General features: G+C 49.6%; 1 protein-coding gene across 1 annotated transcript in view; it reads right to left on the reverse strand.

The window, feature by feature from the left end:
• Positions 1 to 1,201: 1,201 nt before the first annotated feature.
• Positions 1,202 to 19,632, reverse strand: part of NOTCH1 (notch receptor 1) — a gene marked incomplete in the record, with an annotated part of 63,124 nt that continues 44,693 nt past the window's right edge. Inside the window, 23 exon segments of the mRNA XM_056538627.1 lie at positions 1,202 to 3,781; positions 3,869 to 3,966; positions 4,055 to 4,202; positions 5,631 to 5,929; positions 6,016 to 6,181; positions 6,453 to 6,537; positions 7,264 to 7,483; positions 7,998 to 8,146; positions 8,903 to 9,310; positions 10,753 to 11,321; positions 12,320 to 12,432; positions 12,514 to 12,771; positions 12,866 to 12,998; positions 13,085 to 13,269; positions 13,350 to 13,503; positions 14,069 to 14,270; positions 14,349 to 14,577; positions 14,693 to 14,845; positions 15,739 to 15,858; positions 17,520 to 17,633; positions 17,950 to 18,095; positions 18,560 to 18,752; positions 19,193 to 19,303. Of these exon segments, the coding sequence (XP_056394602.1) occupies positions 2,369 to 3,781; positions 3,869 to 3,966; positions 4,055 to 4,202; positions 5,631 to 5,929; positions 6,016 to 6,181; positions 6,453 to 6,537; positions 7,264 to 7,483; positions 7,998 to 8,146; positions 8,903 to 9,310; positions 10,753 to 11,321; positions 12,320 to 12,432; positions 12,514 to 12,771; positions 12,866 to 12,998; positions 13,085 to 13,269; positions 13,350 to 13,503; positions 14,069 to 14,270; positions 14,349 to 14,577; positions 14,693 to 14,845; positions 15,739 to 15,858; positions 17,520 to 17,633; positions 17,950 to 18,095; positions 18,560 to 18,752; positions 19,193 to 19,303 (5,666 nt within the window).

Raw genomic sequence — 19,632 nt, forward strand, 5'->3', positions numbered from 1 at the left:
CTACACCTCCGACAAGGCCTCAGATATGTGGACGAGGTACCCCTCTGTCCGGAAGCCAAGGAGGAACTACAGTGGTGGCTGCGTCATGCCGTCGACTGGAATGGCAAGACCATATTCAACTCCAGCCCGGACTTCATTATAGAGTCGGATGCGAGCCGACAGGGCTGGGGCGCTCGGTGCGGAGAGTCCTCTACAGGAGGGACGTGGTCCGCATAGGAATCTCTATTACAAATCAACGCGCTGGAATTGCTGGCGGCATTCTTCGCCATAAAAAGTTTCTTACCACACGCATTCAAATGCTGCGTGTTGTTGCGCATGGACAATGTGACAGCGGTTCAATACGTCAACCGCTTGGGAGGTGCGAGATCCATAATCCTGGCGGATATCGCAAAAGATTTTTGGCACTTCTGTCTTCTCCGCGACATAGTTCCAGTGGCGGAATACATTCCGGGGGTTTCCAACTCAGTGGCAGACTGGAATTCCCGTTACATGATCGATGCCAGCGACTGGAAGCTGGATCGATCAGTATTCCTGGCGTTACAGCGACTCTGGGGTCCATGTAGTTTTGCAAAGCGTTTTTCTTTCAATACATTAACCTGAAAGTTTAATTTTCTGCTATGGGCATTAATAAAGAAAGATTAATGCAAGATACACGCCTCCTGCCTTCATATAACTAATATTTTCCGTCGCGGAAGCTAGGAAAATCTCGATTTATATCCTGTATTATACTCAAGAGCTGTACTCACTATTCTGCTGGTGAGATCACTGTGTACATACATTACATTACTTATCCTGTACTGATCCTGAGTTATATCCTGTATTATACCCCAGAGCTGTACTCACTATTCTGCTGGTGGGGTCACTGTGTATATACATTACATTACTTATCCTGTACTGATCCTGAGTTATATCCTGTATTATACTCCAGAGCTGTACTCACTATTCTGCTGGTGAGGTCACTGTGTACATACATTACATTACTTATCCTGTACTGATCCTGAGTTATATCCTGTATTATACTCCAGAGCTGCACTCACTATTCTGCTGGTGAGATCACTGTGTACATACATTACATTACTTATCCTGCACTGATCCTGAGTTATATCCTGTATTATACCCCAGAGCTGTACTCACTATTCTGCTGGTGGAGATTTCCCCCAATACCCATAAAACCCTTTTACAACATTTCATCTCATTATTTTTTATATGATTTATTATAACAAAACATTTGTGTACAAAGCCATAAAAAACATTATAAACTACATCTTTGCAGATAGATACAATATTTTTCACTACATTCTAGTCTTTTTTATTTTTTCTCCATTTAGTTTTACAAGATGGCGTCTGGCGCTCCGGGTGATCGCCCAAATTATATGACGCACTGGATAGTACTGCTCTCCTCAGTGCTGATTCACTTTTTACGTCCTTTTCGGAAACACTTTGGCGCGGATGATATTGTGGGTAAATCACAGGCATCCTGACATCCATTTGTTCGTATGAGCGTCCATTGCTGAAACGTCTTTGTGAGATGATAGTTCACAGTGCAGGATCGGCGCGGGCGCGTGTAACCTGAGACGCCGTACGGTCAGTGATATTCACGTAGACTTTTTAAACAAAATCCACTGTATCGGAATCTCTATATACAAAGCTTAGGATGGCCACAGGCTTGTACCAGAAAGTCACTTCTTTGTGTTCGTTCTCTGGGGCGCGGAGGGTGCGACCAGAAACCGTGAGAACAGTCGACTACGGAGGGAGAGAGGGGACAACAGGGACAACAAACCGTGCGACAATCATAAAAAAGGTTAAAAAAAAAAAATACATCAGTCTATGAGGAGATTTTACACAAGCTGCATTTTTTTTTGTCGTTTCCCATTGAGATCTGGAAAAAAGTGATTGGAAGAAAAGTACATTCAAGTTTTAGTGAAGGTCCGACCGTAATACTGGAGGAGGGGCGGCGGCCGCCGGCTGCGCACAATATATAGATTTGTCTCTTTTCGTACAAGGTTTTTGGCAGCGGAGGCAGAGTTGTTTTGTTCTATGTAAAGTATGGAGGACGAGGGGGCGCAGAATAAATACAACGTAATACACCGAATCTGTCCTTACACTTTCCACAATAGATGTCTATATAAAAAAATAAAAAAAACTTAAGGCAGGAATCTAAAAAATGTTTTTTTAATAAAAAATTTGGAGAAAAAGTGTAAAACATAAATAAAAGGGGCAGCGCCGTACGGTTCGGGTCTCCGGTCAATAAATAAAAGACAATTGTTCATGTCATCTCTCGTATATAAAATCGTATAAAAATGTTTTTTTTTTATTAGTCTTTGCCAGTGTGCGACGTGGACCGGCAGCAGGGGAGGGGGTGCGCAACTTATTTAAAGGCCTCGGGAATGTGGTTGTGCTGTGGCTGTATATTCGTGGGGGGGCTGGATATACCCTCAGACCAGTCAGACATGTTGGAATGGGGGGAGGAGCTTGACCACTGGTCAGGTGACTCCGGTGATGGGGTCAGGAATGGGTGGTCAGAGACCTGCAGCTGGTGGCTGGGGGTGTTGTCCATGGGGGAGGAGTAGCTGTGCTGGGAGGGCGGGGTAAGGAATTGGGTGGTGGACATGGACTGGGTCAGGGTGGTCGGCATGGAGCCGCTCAGGATCTGGTTGTCCTGGGACATGATGGAGCGAAGGCCGTTGCTCGTCAGTTGCTGAATGTCTGATTGGGCCAAGTCGCTTGCACAGAAGGCTGCGGCAATGTGTGCGCTGGAGGACGCCACGCTGTGTTGTTGTTGTTGCTGCTGTTGTTGTTGCTGTAGACTTTGCTGCTGAAGCTGCAGGTTTTGCTGCTGGATCTGTTGGATCTGCTGGGCCTGCAGGAGGTGCGGCTGGGTGCTCATCCGGGTGTTGGGTATGGCCTGGTAGGTCATCATAGGAGACAGTGTGGTGGTGGGCAGCCCGCTGTGCAGGGAGGTCATCAGGCTGTGCTGGAGGGCACTCGTGTTCTGCTGATGGGTGCTTCTCATAGGGTTGTATTGGGTGGGCACCATCCCGCTCTGCAGCCTCAGCCAGTCGCACTGACCATTCATTGCCGATCCCCCCACGGTGAACTGCATGGAGCCCCCGTTCAGGACGGTGCTGGGGCTGGAGACTGACAGATGAGCCAGACGTGGGGTCATAGATTCGAAGCCCATGCGGTTCCCACCACTGACCATCTCCGGCTTGGCGGACATATTCATGTGGTTCATACTGATGTGGGTATCGGGCATATTGCTGAGGTGGTTGAGCGGCATGGATGGAGACTGCTGGAACGGAGAGGTCATGAGAGGTGGAGAAGACACGTCCGACAGGTATCCATGAGGAGACTCCAGGGAGTCCACGGGGGACAGGACGCTGGAGCTGCTGTTATCCAGCAGGACTCCCCCTTTACCATCCTGAGACTTCTTCCTTCTGGCTTTAAGATCTTTTGAATCCTTACACCCGGTAGCTTTGGCGCTCGGCTTGCGAGCCTTTTTCCCCTGCACCGCCGGCTTCATGTTTCCAATGTAGCCATTAGGGGAGCAGATGGGGGATAAGGTCGAGGCCCCCATGGGTCCGTTGTGCAGCTGAGGACTCCTCACCAGGTTGTAGTCATCCAACAATCGGACAATGTCGTGGTGCATGCGCTCCTGTGCGATGTCCCGCGGGAGCCGGTCCATGTGGTCAGTGATGTCCCGGTTGGCGTAGTGATCCAGGAGGACCTTGGCCGTTTCATAGCTTCCTTCTCTGGCGGCGAGGAACAGCGGCGTTTCCTCCTGCGGATAAAGATGGAGCCGGTGAATTCCGGAGCAGAATATTTCATCATGTCGGGAGACAATACAATAAACCAGCACGGCCCTTACCTTATTATTCTGCATGTCCTTATTGGCGCCATTTTTCAGGAGAACCGCTGCCGCTTCTACGTTATTCACAGCGGCCGCCCAGTGCAAAGCAGATTTACCTGAAGGAGGGGACAGAAACACAGAAATTTAAAGAACAATTCCCAGAATGCACAGGGACAATAAATAACATAATAGGCATGTGTTTACCAAGATCGTCCACCGCGTTCACATCCGCGTGAGAGTTGATAAGTTCTTCCACCATGCCCTCCACCGCCAGACGAGCCGACAGGATCAGAGGCGTCGTGCCGTCGTACATGCGGGCATCCAGCTCTGTGGCTCTGTTCCGAATAAGAATCTGTTCATGAAGAAAAAAACGCAATTAATAATCAGAGGACATGAGAGCGGCAGGAGCGCCACGTCTGGACATTATGTGCTACTACACTGATCAGGAGGAATGAATGGCGCGGCGGTCACAGATACGTACTGCTGTTGTTTTAAGGGGCTGACAGAGAGAGCAGAATCACATATTCATCACAAGCTCAGTACAATAATCAATAGATACATATGAGTGTATGGCTGCTTCACTAGAAAGAATCTCTTCGGGAGACTGGGAAAGCTGGGGGAGTACTGCGAGCCCTGCATTGTGTACTGCCTGCTACCCATCTTTTCCAGTCTGTTTAAAAGAATATTTTTCTGGTAAAGCAGCCATACTTCAAGAGACTGGGAAAGTAGGGAGGCGTGTATACTGGTGCCACCCATCTTTTCCAGTCTCCTAAAGCACCAGTAGTGAAAGGCTGCTCGTCCTGTCTGCAGCTCTCCCCCTGCCCACACACTTAAGTCTCATCCTTCCTTCTCTCCGCCTGCCCTGTCCCCTGCACATAATCTATTCTCTGCACCTGCCTAACAGTTAACTCATACTTTACAATGACATTCATGACATTGGTCCGGCGACAGGATGTCTAAAAGGTCCCGGGCAATCTCCGCAGCCTGAGAGTAACACGATCAGGAGATGTACTGGGACTTGGGTGGGACTTCTAATACACCTCCTAATGGTGTTCTTCTCGGGAGGAGATATCCCCAAACTCTACTGTATTTTATCTTTGACATATAAATAACATGTGATCTAGTTTATCTGCAGCCACTCGTTAGCTATTATATATAGATATATATATACTTGCAACAAGAAACAGCGTTCGGCACAGCCAGCCATACAGCCAAAAACCGCTCCTTAGCAGAAACAGGTGTGTACAAGCGTCACCTCCGGTGGGGTGCTCAGCCTTGACAGGATCATAAATCAGACGTGTAGAAGAATGTGTAATGAGCGGCACTCACCACGTCCAGGTAGCGACAAACTTCTTTATTTCTTAAAGTGCAGTTAGGACATACGGGTGCAGGGAGATAGGAACGCTGGAAAATCCGGTAGACTGGTCACAGCCGTATCGTACTTCCGTCGATGGTCTGACGAAGTGCGGAAGTACGATACGGCTGTGACCAGTCTACCGGATTTTCCAGCGTTCCTATCTCCCTGCACCCGTATGTCCTAACTGCACTTTAAGAAATAAAGAAGTTTGTCGCTACCTGGACGTGGTGAGTGCCGCTCATTTCACATTCTTCTACAAGTCATATATTTATATATATTTTATATATATATATATATATATATATATATATATATATATATATATATATATATATATATATATATATATATAGTTCAATTAATTACATGTTAGAAGCAGTAACATTACATTATATTAAAGATTCTAAACCCAAAACTACGCACCTGGAAAACCCCCTGAGCATCGGCGGCGACCGCGGCATGAAGAGGGGTCCGCCCCATGTTGTCTGGCACGTTGGCATCAGCACTGGACTCCAGCAGCCGTTTGGCAGCGTCAGCGCGTGCGTATCGAGCAGCCAGGTGCAGCGCGGTCTCTCCAGTGCGGTCGGTTTGGTTGTGCAGATTTGCACCTTGTCCGATAAAGTCAGAGATCATGTTGGCGGAGGCGTCCTCCTCCTCCTCACTGTTCCCGGTCTCCAGTCCTCCTCCGCTGCACGCAGCGATCATTAGTGGGGTGAAGCCATCTGAGGGGACAGGAGGGGTCAGCGGAGACTCTCGGATAATAACCCCGGGGGTTGCAGAGAACATTATACACAATAGATTGGCTCACCGGGTCCGCGCACATTCACGTCCATGCAGTCGGTATCAATTTCTCCCTGAGGCGGAGTGGGCGCCATAGACGGAGCTCTGAGGTCGGCTGCATCCAGGTGTTGCTGAGTCCATTGTCTGTGGTCGGTCTGATCATCCAGATCGGGGAGGATGACGTGATCATCAAACTAAGGGAGAAAACCATGTTCAGGATGAGATGCATAATCTTTCTTTCCAAGCAGTGCGCTTTAATCTGGTGCAAAACTACAACTCCCAGCATGCCCAGACAGCCTTTGGTTGCAATGGCATCATCTAGAGCAGTGTTCCCCATCCCGTGTGTCACTGGTTGAGTAAAACCAACACTGACACATAAGAACGTATGGACTGATCTATTACAAAAATGGCACAGACCCAAATAGGTAACCATGAGCGTGAACTAAAACGAGTGTCTCCTCTTACCCGGAATCGCTTGCTTTCCGATTCTTCATCTCCCCACTCGTTCTGATTATCATCCATCAAACCATCTGCTGCATTCTTTAGGGGCCTAGAATAGAAAAAAAGGCAAAATATTAAACAAAACAAAAAACAACAAAAAGAATCATTTAATAAGATAGAAGAAAAGGAAAAACAAAAAAAAACTAAAAATGATTATATTATTATTAAGAAAAGGTAAAACATTAAAACCGAAACAAAAAATATAGAAGAAAAGGCAAAACATTAAAAACAAAACTTATATAAAATAGTAATTAAAATAATAATTAAAACAATAATAAATTAAAAGAAAAAGGCAAAAAAAATATATATATAAAAAATAGTAAATAAAATTATTAAATATTATTCATATAATAGAAGAAAAGGCAAAACTTTAAAAACAAAAACAAACAAAAAACTAAACAAAAAATAAAAACTTAAAAATGCAACAAAAGATTCATAGTGAAGTAACACCAGTGCTGCAAAACTACAACCCCCAGCAAGTTCTGAAGACCACCGATAAACAGTCAAAGACAGAGCTGATCTTTTCCAAAAACAGCGCCACCCCTGTTCTTAGGTTGTGGGTTGCATTGCAGCTCAAATTTATTGAAGTGAATGAGGCCAAGTTGTAATACCACACACAACCTGAGGACAGGGGTGGCGCAGTTTTAAAAAGAAATTAGCATTTTTTCTGTTCCTGGATAATGTTGGGATACACAAATAATGTAGGATCTGATCCCGCCAATATAATAAAGAAATGTGCCGCTTGTTCACACCCGGCGCCGGGCTCCGCACTTACTTTAACCCCACAGAGTCCTCCCCGAGCGGCTCGCGCCTCTTCTTCTTGGTCGTCTCTTTGGGGTTGAACCCTTCTGGGAACCAGAGGTGTCCGTGCTCCCGGCGTCGCTTCTTGTTGATGACGATGACTCCCACCACGGCGAAGATGAGGAGGAGGACGCACAGGCTGACCCCCAGACTGGGATAGAGCGGTGAGCTAGGCGGAGGAGTCGCCGATTCACCTGGAAATAACCACAAGCTCGGTGAGACCGACATTAAAGCTGCATCACGAAGCACCGGCACAATGGAAATGAACTGAAGCTTCTTTAACAAAATAAAAAAATTGTGCGCAAATAGAAAGAAAAAAAATCATTGCAGAAAGGACAAAAAAAAAATAATAAAATAAAGAAATAAAGATTATTTCCCGTTCCTCATCAGAATTGCAAATTACCCTTAAAATTCTCTGCTGCCCCGATCGGCAGCGTCAGGAGACACAGGGTTTTTCTTTACTCCTTTAAGAGGGCGGATTAATCCCCTCACATCGGCGCGCTCTCATTGAGCTGTTAAGACCCGGGATTTAGGTGGGATTTTCGAGATAACGGTTCCACCACCTCGCGTTTCACTATCGATCGCCCCCCCCTCCCCTCTTTATTCTTAGAGAATTAATGATCCTGACGTAAATCCAGTCAAAAGTTGAAAGGCGTTGTGTGTTTTTTTATTTACTGCATGCCGGACCGCCGGACTCGGGGAACTTACTTCTCACGGCTTCTATCTTGTACGGCAGGTCCAGGTTGCCGAGAGACGCCAGCGCCCCCAGGAAGGCAGCCACGTCCGTGGCACTGTTGAAGCACTGGGACGTGGTCTGGAAACACTGACGGTTATCTATCTCCAGGTAGACGATGGACCTGTGTGTGGGGGGGGGGGGGATAGAGGGGTCGTCAGAAGCTTTATCACTACAACTCCCAGCAAGCCCTGACAACCTGTGCCTGCAGTGGAGTCATCCAAAGCAGTGTTCCTCAACCTGCAGCTCTCCAGCTGCTGCAAAACTACAACTCCCAGCATGCCCACACAATCTGTGGCTGCATCTAGAGCAGTCTTGCCCAACCTGTAGCTCTACAGCTGTTGCAAAACTACAACTTCCAGCATGCCCATGCTCCGGCATGCTGGGAGTTGTAGTTTTGCAACAGCGAGAGGTACCCCAATTAGAAAACACTGCTCTAGATGCTACAGTTGCACCTGAAGGCTGTTCGGGCATGCTGGGAGTTTTAGTTCTGCTACAGCTGGATTGTCACAGTTTGGGAACAGTGCTCTAGATGTTTTAGCTGAAGGCTCTCAGGGCATGCTGGGAGTTGTTGTTCTGCAGCGGCAGGAGAACCAGAGGTTAAGGAACATTGCCAGGACAGTGTTTTCCCAAACAGGATTCTGCAAAACTACAACTCCCAGCATGCCCAGACAGCCGTTGACTGCAACGACTTAATCTATAGCATTGTTCCCCCAACTGCAACTCTCCAGCTGTTGCAAAACTACAACTCCCCGCATGCCCGAACAGCGGTTTGCTGTCTGGGCATGCTGGGAGTTGTAGTATTGCAACAGCTGGAGGCCCCCTAGTTAGGAAACACTGCTTTATCATGTGTGAGTGTTGGAGACAATTCTCTACTTACCCTTTGACCTCCAGCTGGTCGAGTTCTCTGCGGTGTCGGGAAGCAATGACGCTGCTGAAGATGGCGGCGGGGGCGGCGGGCCATCCGGTGGCGGACCTTTTGATGTGATGTTTCTTCAGCTCCTCCTTGTTGCCGTAGTACGGGATGATCATGTACTCGCCGTGCTCGTCCTTCTTGAACACCACGTTTGTGTGGAGGATCCGGCTCAGCTCTCGGAGGAAATCCACAGACATATTCTTCAGCTTCTCCGGGGCCACCAGCACTACAAGTACCAGGGTGCCGTCCGCCAACTTCTCGGGCACATTGTTGGCACAGTCCAGACCGTCCCACTCGCATTCTGCATTGTTGCAGCCTTGGTCGCAGTGGCCGTCCTGGAAGTGGTCCTTGCAATACTGATCATAGAGGGGACTGGAAAAAAAATGGCGGAAAATAAGAGTCAGTCACAGGTGCGGGGATCAGTGAATCATGTACAATACAATACAATCGGTTTCGATGTGTAAGCGGTTTAATCACCTTTATACACATCTAATAATTTATTGATCGTTTATGATCAATGTATTAGGGCAGTATTTTCCAACCAGGGTGACTCCAGCTGTTGCAGAACTACAACTCCCAGAATGCCCGGACAGCCATGCTGGAAGTTGTAGTTTTGCAATATTTAGAGACAGCCTGGTTGGGAAACACTGCATTAGGTAAAGGAGTATTCACATATAGCAAGAGTATAAAAATAACGCAGTAAGACTGACTGGTTTCGGCTGCTACAGCCTTACTCATAGTCATTATTACTGATCCCAAATAACAGAGGTCAATTGTCGCTCAAATGAACAGACACAGCGAGCACGTGCAGCCAGCCCTCCATTCATGCTCTATGAGGCTTTCATACATTGCAGAGATCAGGGCTCCCGGCGGTCGCACCCCCCACTGTTATGATAGTTCTCCCTCTATCTTATGAACAGGGGATCATTTCCGATCTTGGGATAACCCCCTTTAAGCACATTCATTCCTTCCTGATCCTCCTACTGCAGTGTAATAACAAATTATTACACCTAGGGGGCTTTAACCCATTGTGATAATCTTGTACTGCCTATGGACTCCAAGAAGGGAAAATTGCGGTACATATGTTTTTTGTTTTTCTGATTTTTCATAGGCAGCACACACTTATCCAGGGATAGAAAAACAGAGCAAATATCTTCCAAAAACTGCACCTCCCCTGTCCTCAGGTTGTGTGTGGTATCACAACTTGGCTCCATTCACTTCAATGGAACTGAGCTGCAATACGGCACACAGCCTGAGGACGGGGTGGAGCTGTTTTTTGTAAGTTTTCAGCTCTATTTTTCTATCCCTGGATAAGCCCTTTAAAGCCCCCAAGGTACAATAATTTGTTATGGTGCTGCCTACGGACTCCAGGAAAAAAAAAGAAAAAATTGGTACATATTTTGTTTTCCTGACCGTCCTTAGGCAGCACAAACTCGTCAAAATGGGTTAAAGGGATCATGTACCCTTGTCCTCAGGTTGTATGTGGTATTACAGCTTGGCTCCTTTCACTTCAATGAAACTTAGCTGCAATACCGCACATAGCCAGAGGACAGGAGTGATGCTCTGATTTTCTATCCCTGAATAACCCTATTAACCCCTTTTGATCAGCTTGCGCTATCTATAAACAATCAGGAAAACAAGAATGTATGTGTTGCAATTTTAATTTCTTGGAGTCCATAGGCAGCACAATAGGTTAAAGCTCCATAGGTCCAGCCATTTGTTATTGTGCGGCCTACGGACTACAGGAAATAAAAAAAATATGGTAATTTTTTAAAAATAATTTAGTAAAATGTCTAATCTACGATATAACTTACTTGCACTGGTTGTCGATGTTCTGGCAGTCAAACCCATCGTAAAGGCATCCGGCGTTGTTGCACTGGGAGTCGCATTTGCCATCGTTGAAATACTTCCAGCACTGCAGGGCCTCGGTGCAGTTCTTCCAGGGATCGTAAAAGTCGAGTGAGCAGTCTCCGCCATCCCACCCGCAGGCGTGCGTGTTGCAGTTGGTGTTACAGATCTTATTCCCGGCCTGAGAGGCACACAGGTCGATCCCGCACACCTCTTTGATGTCGGACGGTTCCACGTCCCGCCCCGGACCGCCGGTGAAGTTGTAGTCCAGGATGTGGCAGAAGAGGCCGTTGAAGTTGCGGGGGCAGAGGCACTGGTAGAACGGCTCCTCGGGGATGAACTTGCACGTGCCGCTGTTATAACACGGGTTGGAGTTACAGGGGCTGCTCACCGGGTACTGGCACAGGGGCCCCGTGAACTCGTCCGGACAGACGCATTTAGGGGTCTTCAGGGCAGATATGCAGGTGCCGCCATTGTGACACAGAAGGTTCCCGCACAGGCGAGTGTCATATTCGCATGTGGCCCCATCAAATCCCTAATAACAATGGGGGAAAAAAATGAGTTCTTCATCACTAAGTCTCTCTTGCAAAACCACAACTCCCAGCATGCCCGGACAGCTGTTTGTGAAACAAAGTGCACACAGCTGTTGCACAACTACAATTCCCAGCATTCCCAAACAGCCATCGGCCAACCAGTGTCCATACAGCTGTTGCAAAACTACATCTCCTATCATGCCCGGACAACCATTGGCCAACCAATGTGCATGCAACTGTTGGAAAACTACAACTCCCAGCATGCCCAGTCAGTGGCCGACCAGTGTGCATACAGCTCCTGCAAAACTACAACTCCTAGCATGCCCGGCATGCTGGAAGTTGGAGTTTTGCAGCAGCTGGAGAGCCATTGGTTGGGGACCAATGCTCTACATGCTGCAGTTGAAGGCTCCCAGGGCATGCTGGGAGTTATTTTGCAACAGCTGGAGGCACACTGGTTGGGAAATGCTGAGCTGTGATTGGTCACATAGCTGCAGTTTTTGAACTTTAATAGATCTCTGCTTGCTGTCAGCGAAGCAGAAATATTTTTGTGTACTATCAGAGGCTAAGAATCTGTCCTGATCATGTGTGCAGCTCCTGTGTGCAATCAGGTCAGGGTCTCAGCCACTGACCGCACACTTTCACCTTAAAAAATTATGATCTCTTAAAGAGATATGTCAAAAGTTTTGAACAGTTGGGGGTCTGCAAAAGGGCACTAAGGGGGTTCTCTCCTGACCCTGTGTCATATGACCGAAATAAACGTACCATATAAGTCTACAGGATTAAGAAGAGCACCGCTGCGCAATTCTCTCCCGACTTATTCTAACAACTGCTAATGCTCAGAGTGTTTAGACCCTTACCACAGCGGGGACAAAATGGTGCGGCCCCCAGACCCCGACAGGTCAAAACATTTGACTTTTATTTTTAAGCGACAGGCAGACTAAGCTTTATTTTTATTGAAATGCAGCCACTACTACGTTGCAACACTGGTATCTCTCCTTACCGGGGGACAGCGGCAGATGAAGCCTCGCTCAGTGTTACTCGCCACAGAACACGATCCGCCATTCCTGCACGGTTTTCCTTTGCAGCCATCGAGCAGGGACTCGCAGCGCCTCCCTGATAAAATACAGAATCGTGATTAGTGATCCAGGGATCTGCGGCAGAGGAAAGAACCAAATCCGGTGGTGTTATTATTACCTGTAAATCCTTGGCGGCATTCGCAGCGGTAATCATTCACCAGTTGGACGCAGTTCTGAGTACCGCGGGTGTCGCACGGGTTGGAGAGGCATTCGTTCACATCCCCCTCGCAGCGCTCCCCGACAAAGCCCGCCAGACAGTTGCAGTGGTATCCGCCCACGCGATCCACGCATTTACCGCCGTTGAAGCATTTGGGCTCCTGGTTTGGCGCCTCGTACAGCGGGTTACAGTCGTCTATATTAATTTCACAGTGAACGCCTGGAATGGAGGGAAGGGCAACAGTGAAGTGAATGGATCCTATTGCGCCCGCTCAGTATTCACCCCCCTCTCAGCTGACATGGCGTGGCCCTACCTTGGGTGCCTCTAGGACAGGAGCACTTGTAGGTGTTTATCAGATCAATGCAGGTTCCTCCATTTTGGCAGGGGTGCGAGTGACATTCATTGATCTCCTCCGAACAGTTCACCCCGTGGTACCCGGCGACACACTGCACAACAATACATACATTATAGTACAAGGACCAGCCCGGCTAGTATCTACTGACACACAGTAACAGAAGGCAGAGCTGCTCACCTCGCAGGAGTAGCCGCCCAGGTAGTCTGTACAGGTGGCGCCATTCTGACAGGGATTGGGGGAGCACTCGTCCACCTGCTCCTCACAGTAGCTCCCCGTGTACCCCGGCTGACACAGACAGTAATGGGTGTTCCCCGTGTCACGGCAAGACCCCGAATTCTTGCAGAGGTTATGGACATCCACACCTGGGGGCAGTAGCGTTACAATGTGACAGGATTCTGGTGAAAGGGAACAGTAAACACATGACCATGAGAGCGCCACTCACCTCGCTGTAATGCCGCCACCTCACAGGAGACGTTGGGGACGTCACAGTACAGCCCGGTCCAGCCGCTGTTGCACTCGCAGCGATACAGGTTGTTTGTTTGCCAGCATTTCCCTCCGTTTTTACACGGCGATGAATCGCACCATCTCACCAAGTTCTGTAGAAATAATCAATATAATTACATGGAATCAGGAACATTGAACATTCTGACACTTCTAATTAAGACATGCCCCTAGTAGGTAGGTAGAAGCCCCCAGTAGGTAGAGGATGCTTTTTATTAGGTAGAAGCCTCAAGTAGGTAGGTAGGTAGGGAATCCCTCCTATTAGGTAGAAGCCTCCAGTAGGTAGGTAGGTAGGTAGGTAGGGAATCCCTCCTATAAGATAGAAGCCCACAATAGGCAGGGAATCCCCCCCTCCCCCCCAATATGGTAGAAGCGCCCAGCAAGTAGGGAATCCCTCCTATTAGATAGAAGCCTCCAGTAGGTAGGTAGGTATGCAATCCCCCTTTACAAGTAAATGCCCCCCAAGCACCAATACCAATACCATCTGCGCACATACATATCAGGACATCCCTACATTGTATTAAATGTTACCGTATTTGAAAGTAGTAAATTAAATGGGCACGGTCAGAATGCTCAAGACCCTGAAAGCTTTTGACATGATAGGGGGGATTCCCTACATACCAGGGGCTTATCTTGACCGGTGGAGTAGTTGGCGCCTACCTGGCAGTTGAGGCCGGTGTAGCCCTGGGGGCAGGTGCACTTGTAGGTCCCATAACTGTCCTGGCAGGTCCCTCCGTTCAGACACGGCCGGGAGTCGCACTCGTTGATGTCGTGCTGACAGTAGCTCCCCGTGAAGCCGGGCGGACACTGACAGGTGAAGGTGTTTATCCCGTCCACACAGGTGCCGCCATTGAAGCAGGAGCTGGAACAAGAGAGAAGAATGAATAAAGAGGAACTCCACACGATCCCCTGGGAAGTGAGAGCTCCGAGGCTGCCCTACCTCTCTGTACAGTCCGGAGTGTTGATTTCACAATGGATTCCGCTGAACCCCGAGGGGCAGGTGCAGGTGTAGCTGTTCACGCAGTCCGTGCAGTTGGCGCCGTTCTTGCAGGGATTGCTGGCGCATTCGTTTATATCTTCCTCGCACTTTGGCCCGCGGAAGCCAGGTAAACAGTTGCAGTAGAAGGCGTTGATCCCGTCGGTGCAGGAGCCGCCATTGTGGCAGGGGTCTGACAAAAAAGAAGACAAGAAGATTATTACGTTTCTCGATTCATCTATACATGAAACGCGAGACGGTCTGCGGCGGGGGTGCGGCGAGACAGTCTGCGGCGGGGGTGCACTCACTGGGCTGGCAGTCATTGATGTCCGTCTCGCAGTTCCTGCCGTTGTATCCTGGTTTACAGACACACTTGTAGCTGCCGTTCGTGTTCTGACACACGGCGCCGTTCCGGCAGGGGTTCTTCACACACTCGTTTATATCGATCTCACAGGTTTGACCTTTGTGAGGGGGAAAAAAAAAATAATTAAAAAACATTTGTATGAAAAAAACATTTGTAAGGCTGCAGGAATTCTTATAGCGATTCATACAGATCAGGTGACTGAAAACATGGCGACTTATCCACCATCACATGGGAGATATGGGTCCCTGCGGTTGTTGCAAAACTACAACTCCCAGCAGGAACTGACAACCTGTGGCTGCAATGGCACCATCTGGAGCAGTGTTCCCCAACTTGCAGCTCTGCAGCTGTTGCATGCTGGGAGTTGTAGTTTTGCAACAGCTGGAGAGCCGGAAGAGGGAAACACTGCTCTAGATGGTGCCATTACAGCCGCAGTCTCCCAGGTCATGCTGGGAGTTGTAGTTTTGCAACAGCTGGAGGAAAAATGTTTGGAAAACACTGGACTACAGCCTAGGTCTCTAAACTGTGGCCCCTCCAGCTGTGGCTGCAATAGCACCATCTAGACCAGTGGTCTTCAACCTGCGGACCTCCAGATGTTGCAAAACTACAACTCCCAGCATGCCCGGACAGCCGTTGGCTGTCCGGGCATGCTGGGAGTTGTAGTTTTGCAACATCTGGAGGTCCGCAGGTTGGAGACCACTGATCTAGAACACTATCCCCAAACATGAAACCTTCCAGCCACTGTAAAACTACAACTCCCAGCATGCCCTGAGAGACTTTGGCTGCAATGGCACCATCTAGACAAGTGTTCCCAACATGGATTCTTTCCAGTTGTCGCAAAACTACAACTCCAAACATGCCTGGACAGCCATTGGCTGTTGTGGCATGCTGGGAGTTGTAGTTTGGCAACATCTGGAGGGCCACAGTTTGGAGAGCACTACTGCACAGTGCTGGTATTGAAGATCCAAACCAATATTTCAGCTCTGACGTTACCTTGCCATCCAGCGGGGCAGACACAGGAGAAGCTTTCGTAGTCTTCCGATTCCTGACATTTCCCGTCGTTCTTACACGGATTGTTGGCGCAGGGTGCTAACTCGTCTTCACATGTGGCCCCTGGGGAACATGAACGAGCAGCATTAAGAAAATGTACCAACAGCCCCCCATTATCATAGCCCCCTGTGCCAATGTTTTTTACCGTAAATATTTTTAAATGCAGCAAAAAGGTAAAATCTACGACGAACGTAAATAATGGGAAAGAACAAAAAAAGAGAAAAAACTTTCGGAAACTTTTTATTATTTTCTCCGTGTCTCCCAGATAGGCCGTGGACTTTTTCCAAAGCCTTCGCTATCCTCATCGGGGTTACCGTGGCGACCGGGGCCAGGCAGGAAATTCACCAGAGTTTCCTGCAATTGTGCGCATTTGCCATTTAATGGTAGGGGAAGCAGGAAGCAGGATCTGACTTGGACAGCAATTCCCATCTACTGCAAATCTGTCAAAATAATCCCTCACCGCCGCCGCACAACGGGGGCCGGGCCTTCCAAAACTGTCCAAAAAATAAAAAATGGCCCCCAATCCGCCAACACAGAGGAATTTTTCCACCCGGCCCCATGGAAAACACTCATTGCATGGTCTTCACTGTTTTTGGAGAGAAGGGGAATGAGGGTAACAAGGGTGGAACGTGGTGGTGGTGGGGGGGGTCATCGAGAAAGTGAACGGGGGGAGGGGGGGGAACAAGGTGGGGGGGGGGACGAGAAAGGGAACAAGGTTGGGGGGACGTGAGAGGGAACAAGGTGGGAGGGGGGACGTGAGAGGGAACAAGGTGGGAGGGGGGACGTGAGAGGGAACAAGGTGGGAGGGAGGACGAGAGAGGGAACAAGGTGGGAGGGGGGACGTGAGAGGGAACAAGGTGGGAGGGGGGACGTGAGAGGGAACAAGGTGGGAGGGGGGACGTGAGAGGGAACAAGGTGGGAGGGAGGACGAGAGAGGGAACAAGGTGGGAGGGGGGACGTGAGAGGGAACAAGGTGGGAGGGGGGACGAGAGAGGGAACAAGGTGGGAGGGGGGACGAGAGAGGGAACAAGGTGGGAGGGGGGACGTGAGAGGGAACAAGGTGGGAGGGGGGACGTGAGAGGGAACAAGGTGGGAGGGGGGACGAGAGAGGGAACAAGGTGAGTGGGGGGGACGAGGGGGAACAAGGTGGGTGGGGGGGACGAGGGGGGATAAGGGGGGAGGACGACGAGGGGGACCGGGGGTGGGGGGGACGAGGGGGAACAAAGGGGGGGAGGACGACGAGGAGGACCGGGGGGGGGGGGGGGGGGGCGACGACGAGGGGGAACAAGGGGGACGACGACGACGACGAGGGGGAACAAGGGGGGGGGGGCGACGACGAGGGGGAACAGGGGGGGGGGTCGACGACGAGGGGGAACAAGGGGGGGGGGTCGACGACGAGGGGGAACAAGGGGGACGACGACGGGGGGGAACAAGGGGGACGACGACGACGACGAGGGGGAACAAGGGGGGGGGCGACGACGAGGGGGAACAGGGGGGGGGGGTCGACGACGAGGGGGAACAAGGGGGGGGGTCGACGACGAGGGGGAACAAGGGGGGGGGGGACGACGAGGGGGAACAAGGGGGGGGGGACGACGAGGGGGAACAATGGGGGGGGTGGACAACGAAGGTTTTTTTCTAACAAAATATTTTCTTGCTTTTCCTCTGACTCGTAGGGGTGCGGGCTCAGACACAGGAGGACATGGTGTCCAGGGTCTAACACTCACCTGTATAGGGTAACATGCAGTTACACTTGTATCCCGCCACGCCATCGATGCACGTCCCCTCGTTCAGACATGGGTTGGACGCACATTCATTAATGTTGGTCTGACAGTTCAGTCCTATAAAGGAGGAGACATTGAGGATCAGATATAGATATACAGGCCCGTTCACACTACAGCATTACTGTACGTCTGGGATTCTGCCGCACCGCGCACACAGAGGGGCGAGAATTCCACTGCGAAAATTCTAATTCTGAACATATTTATCCTTTCGCAGAATCCACTCAGGTATACGTTGCCGTCAATGGTGACTGCACATGTCTGAGCGTGCACGGAATGTCCGCCTGTGAATTTATCCGGACGGACATTGCACAGTGAACGAGCCCCCTAAGCGTCCATTACAGCTGCGCGGCACTGACTGGACAGCCATACGTACCGCTGAAGCCCGGCCTGCAGGTGCAGACGTAGCCGCTGGTCATGTCCTTACAGGTGCCGCCGTTCATACACGGATTGGAGTCACATTCATTGTTATTAATGTCGCAGTTGGTTCCGCTCCAGCCCGAATCACAGTCACATTTGTATCTGGAAAACAAGACGCAGGCAACAATGACGCAGTCATTCAATATGGCGGCTCCCACAACAAATACATCCTTGCCACATGACCACTGAAAAACACAGCGGAGCTCTTCCAGAAACAGCGCCATTCTTGTCCTCAGGTTGGGTGTAGTTCTGCAGCTCAGTTCCAATAAAGTAAATGCAGTCAAGTTGATATACCACACACAACCTGAGTACAGGGGGGGCTCTGTTCTTCTATTCTTGGATAACACAACTTTAATTCTATCCACAATCTCCAGTACAGACCCCGCTGATCTCCTTTGGAAACCAGCAGGAGTGACTGTCCGCTCAGGAATATGGCAAGTAGCTGGGCCGAACAGGAGATTACAGGGAGTCTCAGTGATCAGACTGTGTAAAAGGAATAAAGTTGTGTTCCCCAGAGAGTACCCCTTTAACACAACCTGCCACATCCAGCCATCGGGGTCTCTTACCCATTGACGCCATCGCGGCACAGCCCATGGATACAAGGGTTGCTCCTGCACTCGTCCACCTCAGACAGACACATCTGCCCCTGGAACCCCTCCGGACAGGTGCACCTGAAGCCATTGGTGAGATCTTCGCAGGTTCCGCCATTGTGGCAGGGGTTGCTGGCGCACTCATCGATGTTAATGTTGCACATCTTTCCTGGATACAAAGTAGCAAAATAAAGAAAAGTTAAAAATGGCGGAAGACACAGAAAAGAGAATAAATGCAACAAAAAGAAGGGAGAAGATTGTTGATAGTGGGTACGTCTCTCCGGTTACATCTCATGGGGCGCGCACCGTCTCTCTACTAGAATAAAGGCTCTATTGATCACAGGGCTGATGAGGGATCGGGGGCTCAGCACAGGTGGGCAGCGGGCCGTACACAGGGTGGACTCTCCATCAAAGGATCCTATTAACGTCCTTAATCAGGTGCAGCAAATGCGAAACCCGATCCCCCCAGGGAACTGAATGGAATCCCTAAGCTTCACCCTCAGGGGCCTATTCTGTCCCAGCGTGGAGGGCGAGACAGCGAGCAGCAGGCGGTGACACAGTCATTACACCACATGTAGATGTGTGAGGTGCAGTGATGAGACTTCTTACCGGTATAGCCCGGCTCACAGGCGCACTCGTAGCCATTGATCTTATCTATGCACTTTCCAGAGTCGCAGGGGTTACTGGCACAGTCATCGAGGTTTATTTCACAGTTCGTCCCTGTAAGGAAACAGCGTTAAAGTGCGTGGAATATTATCTATACCAGTGTTTCCCACACCATGCACCTCCAGCTGTTGCAAAATTACAACTCCCAGCATGCCCGGACAGCCAAAGTGCATGCTGGGAGTTGTAGTTTTTCAACCACACAGCACCACTCCTGTGCTCAGGTTGTGTGTGGTATTGCACCTCAGGTGCATTTGTGTTGTAATACCACACACAACCTGAGGACAGGGACTGGCGCTGTTTTTGGAAGAAATTGGTAGTTTTTTCAGAACTACCCCACCTGAGGTGCCTGGATGATTAAGAGCGCCCCCTACCTGTGGTTCCCT

Source organism: Hyla sarda, chromosome 9 (assembly GCF_029499605.1).
Source record: "Hyla sarda isolate aHylSar1 chromosome 9, aHylSar1.hap1, whole genome shotgun sequence".
NCBI classification, from domain to species: Eukaryota; Metazoa; Chordata; class Amphibia; order Anura; family Hylidae; genus Hyla; species Hyla sarda.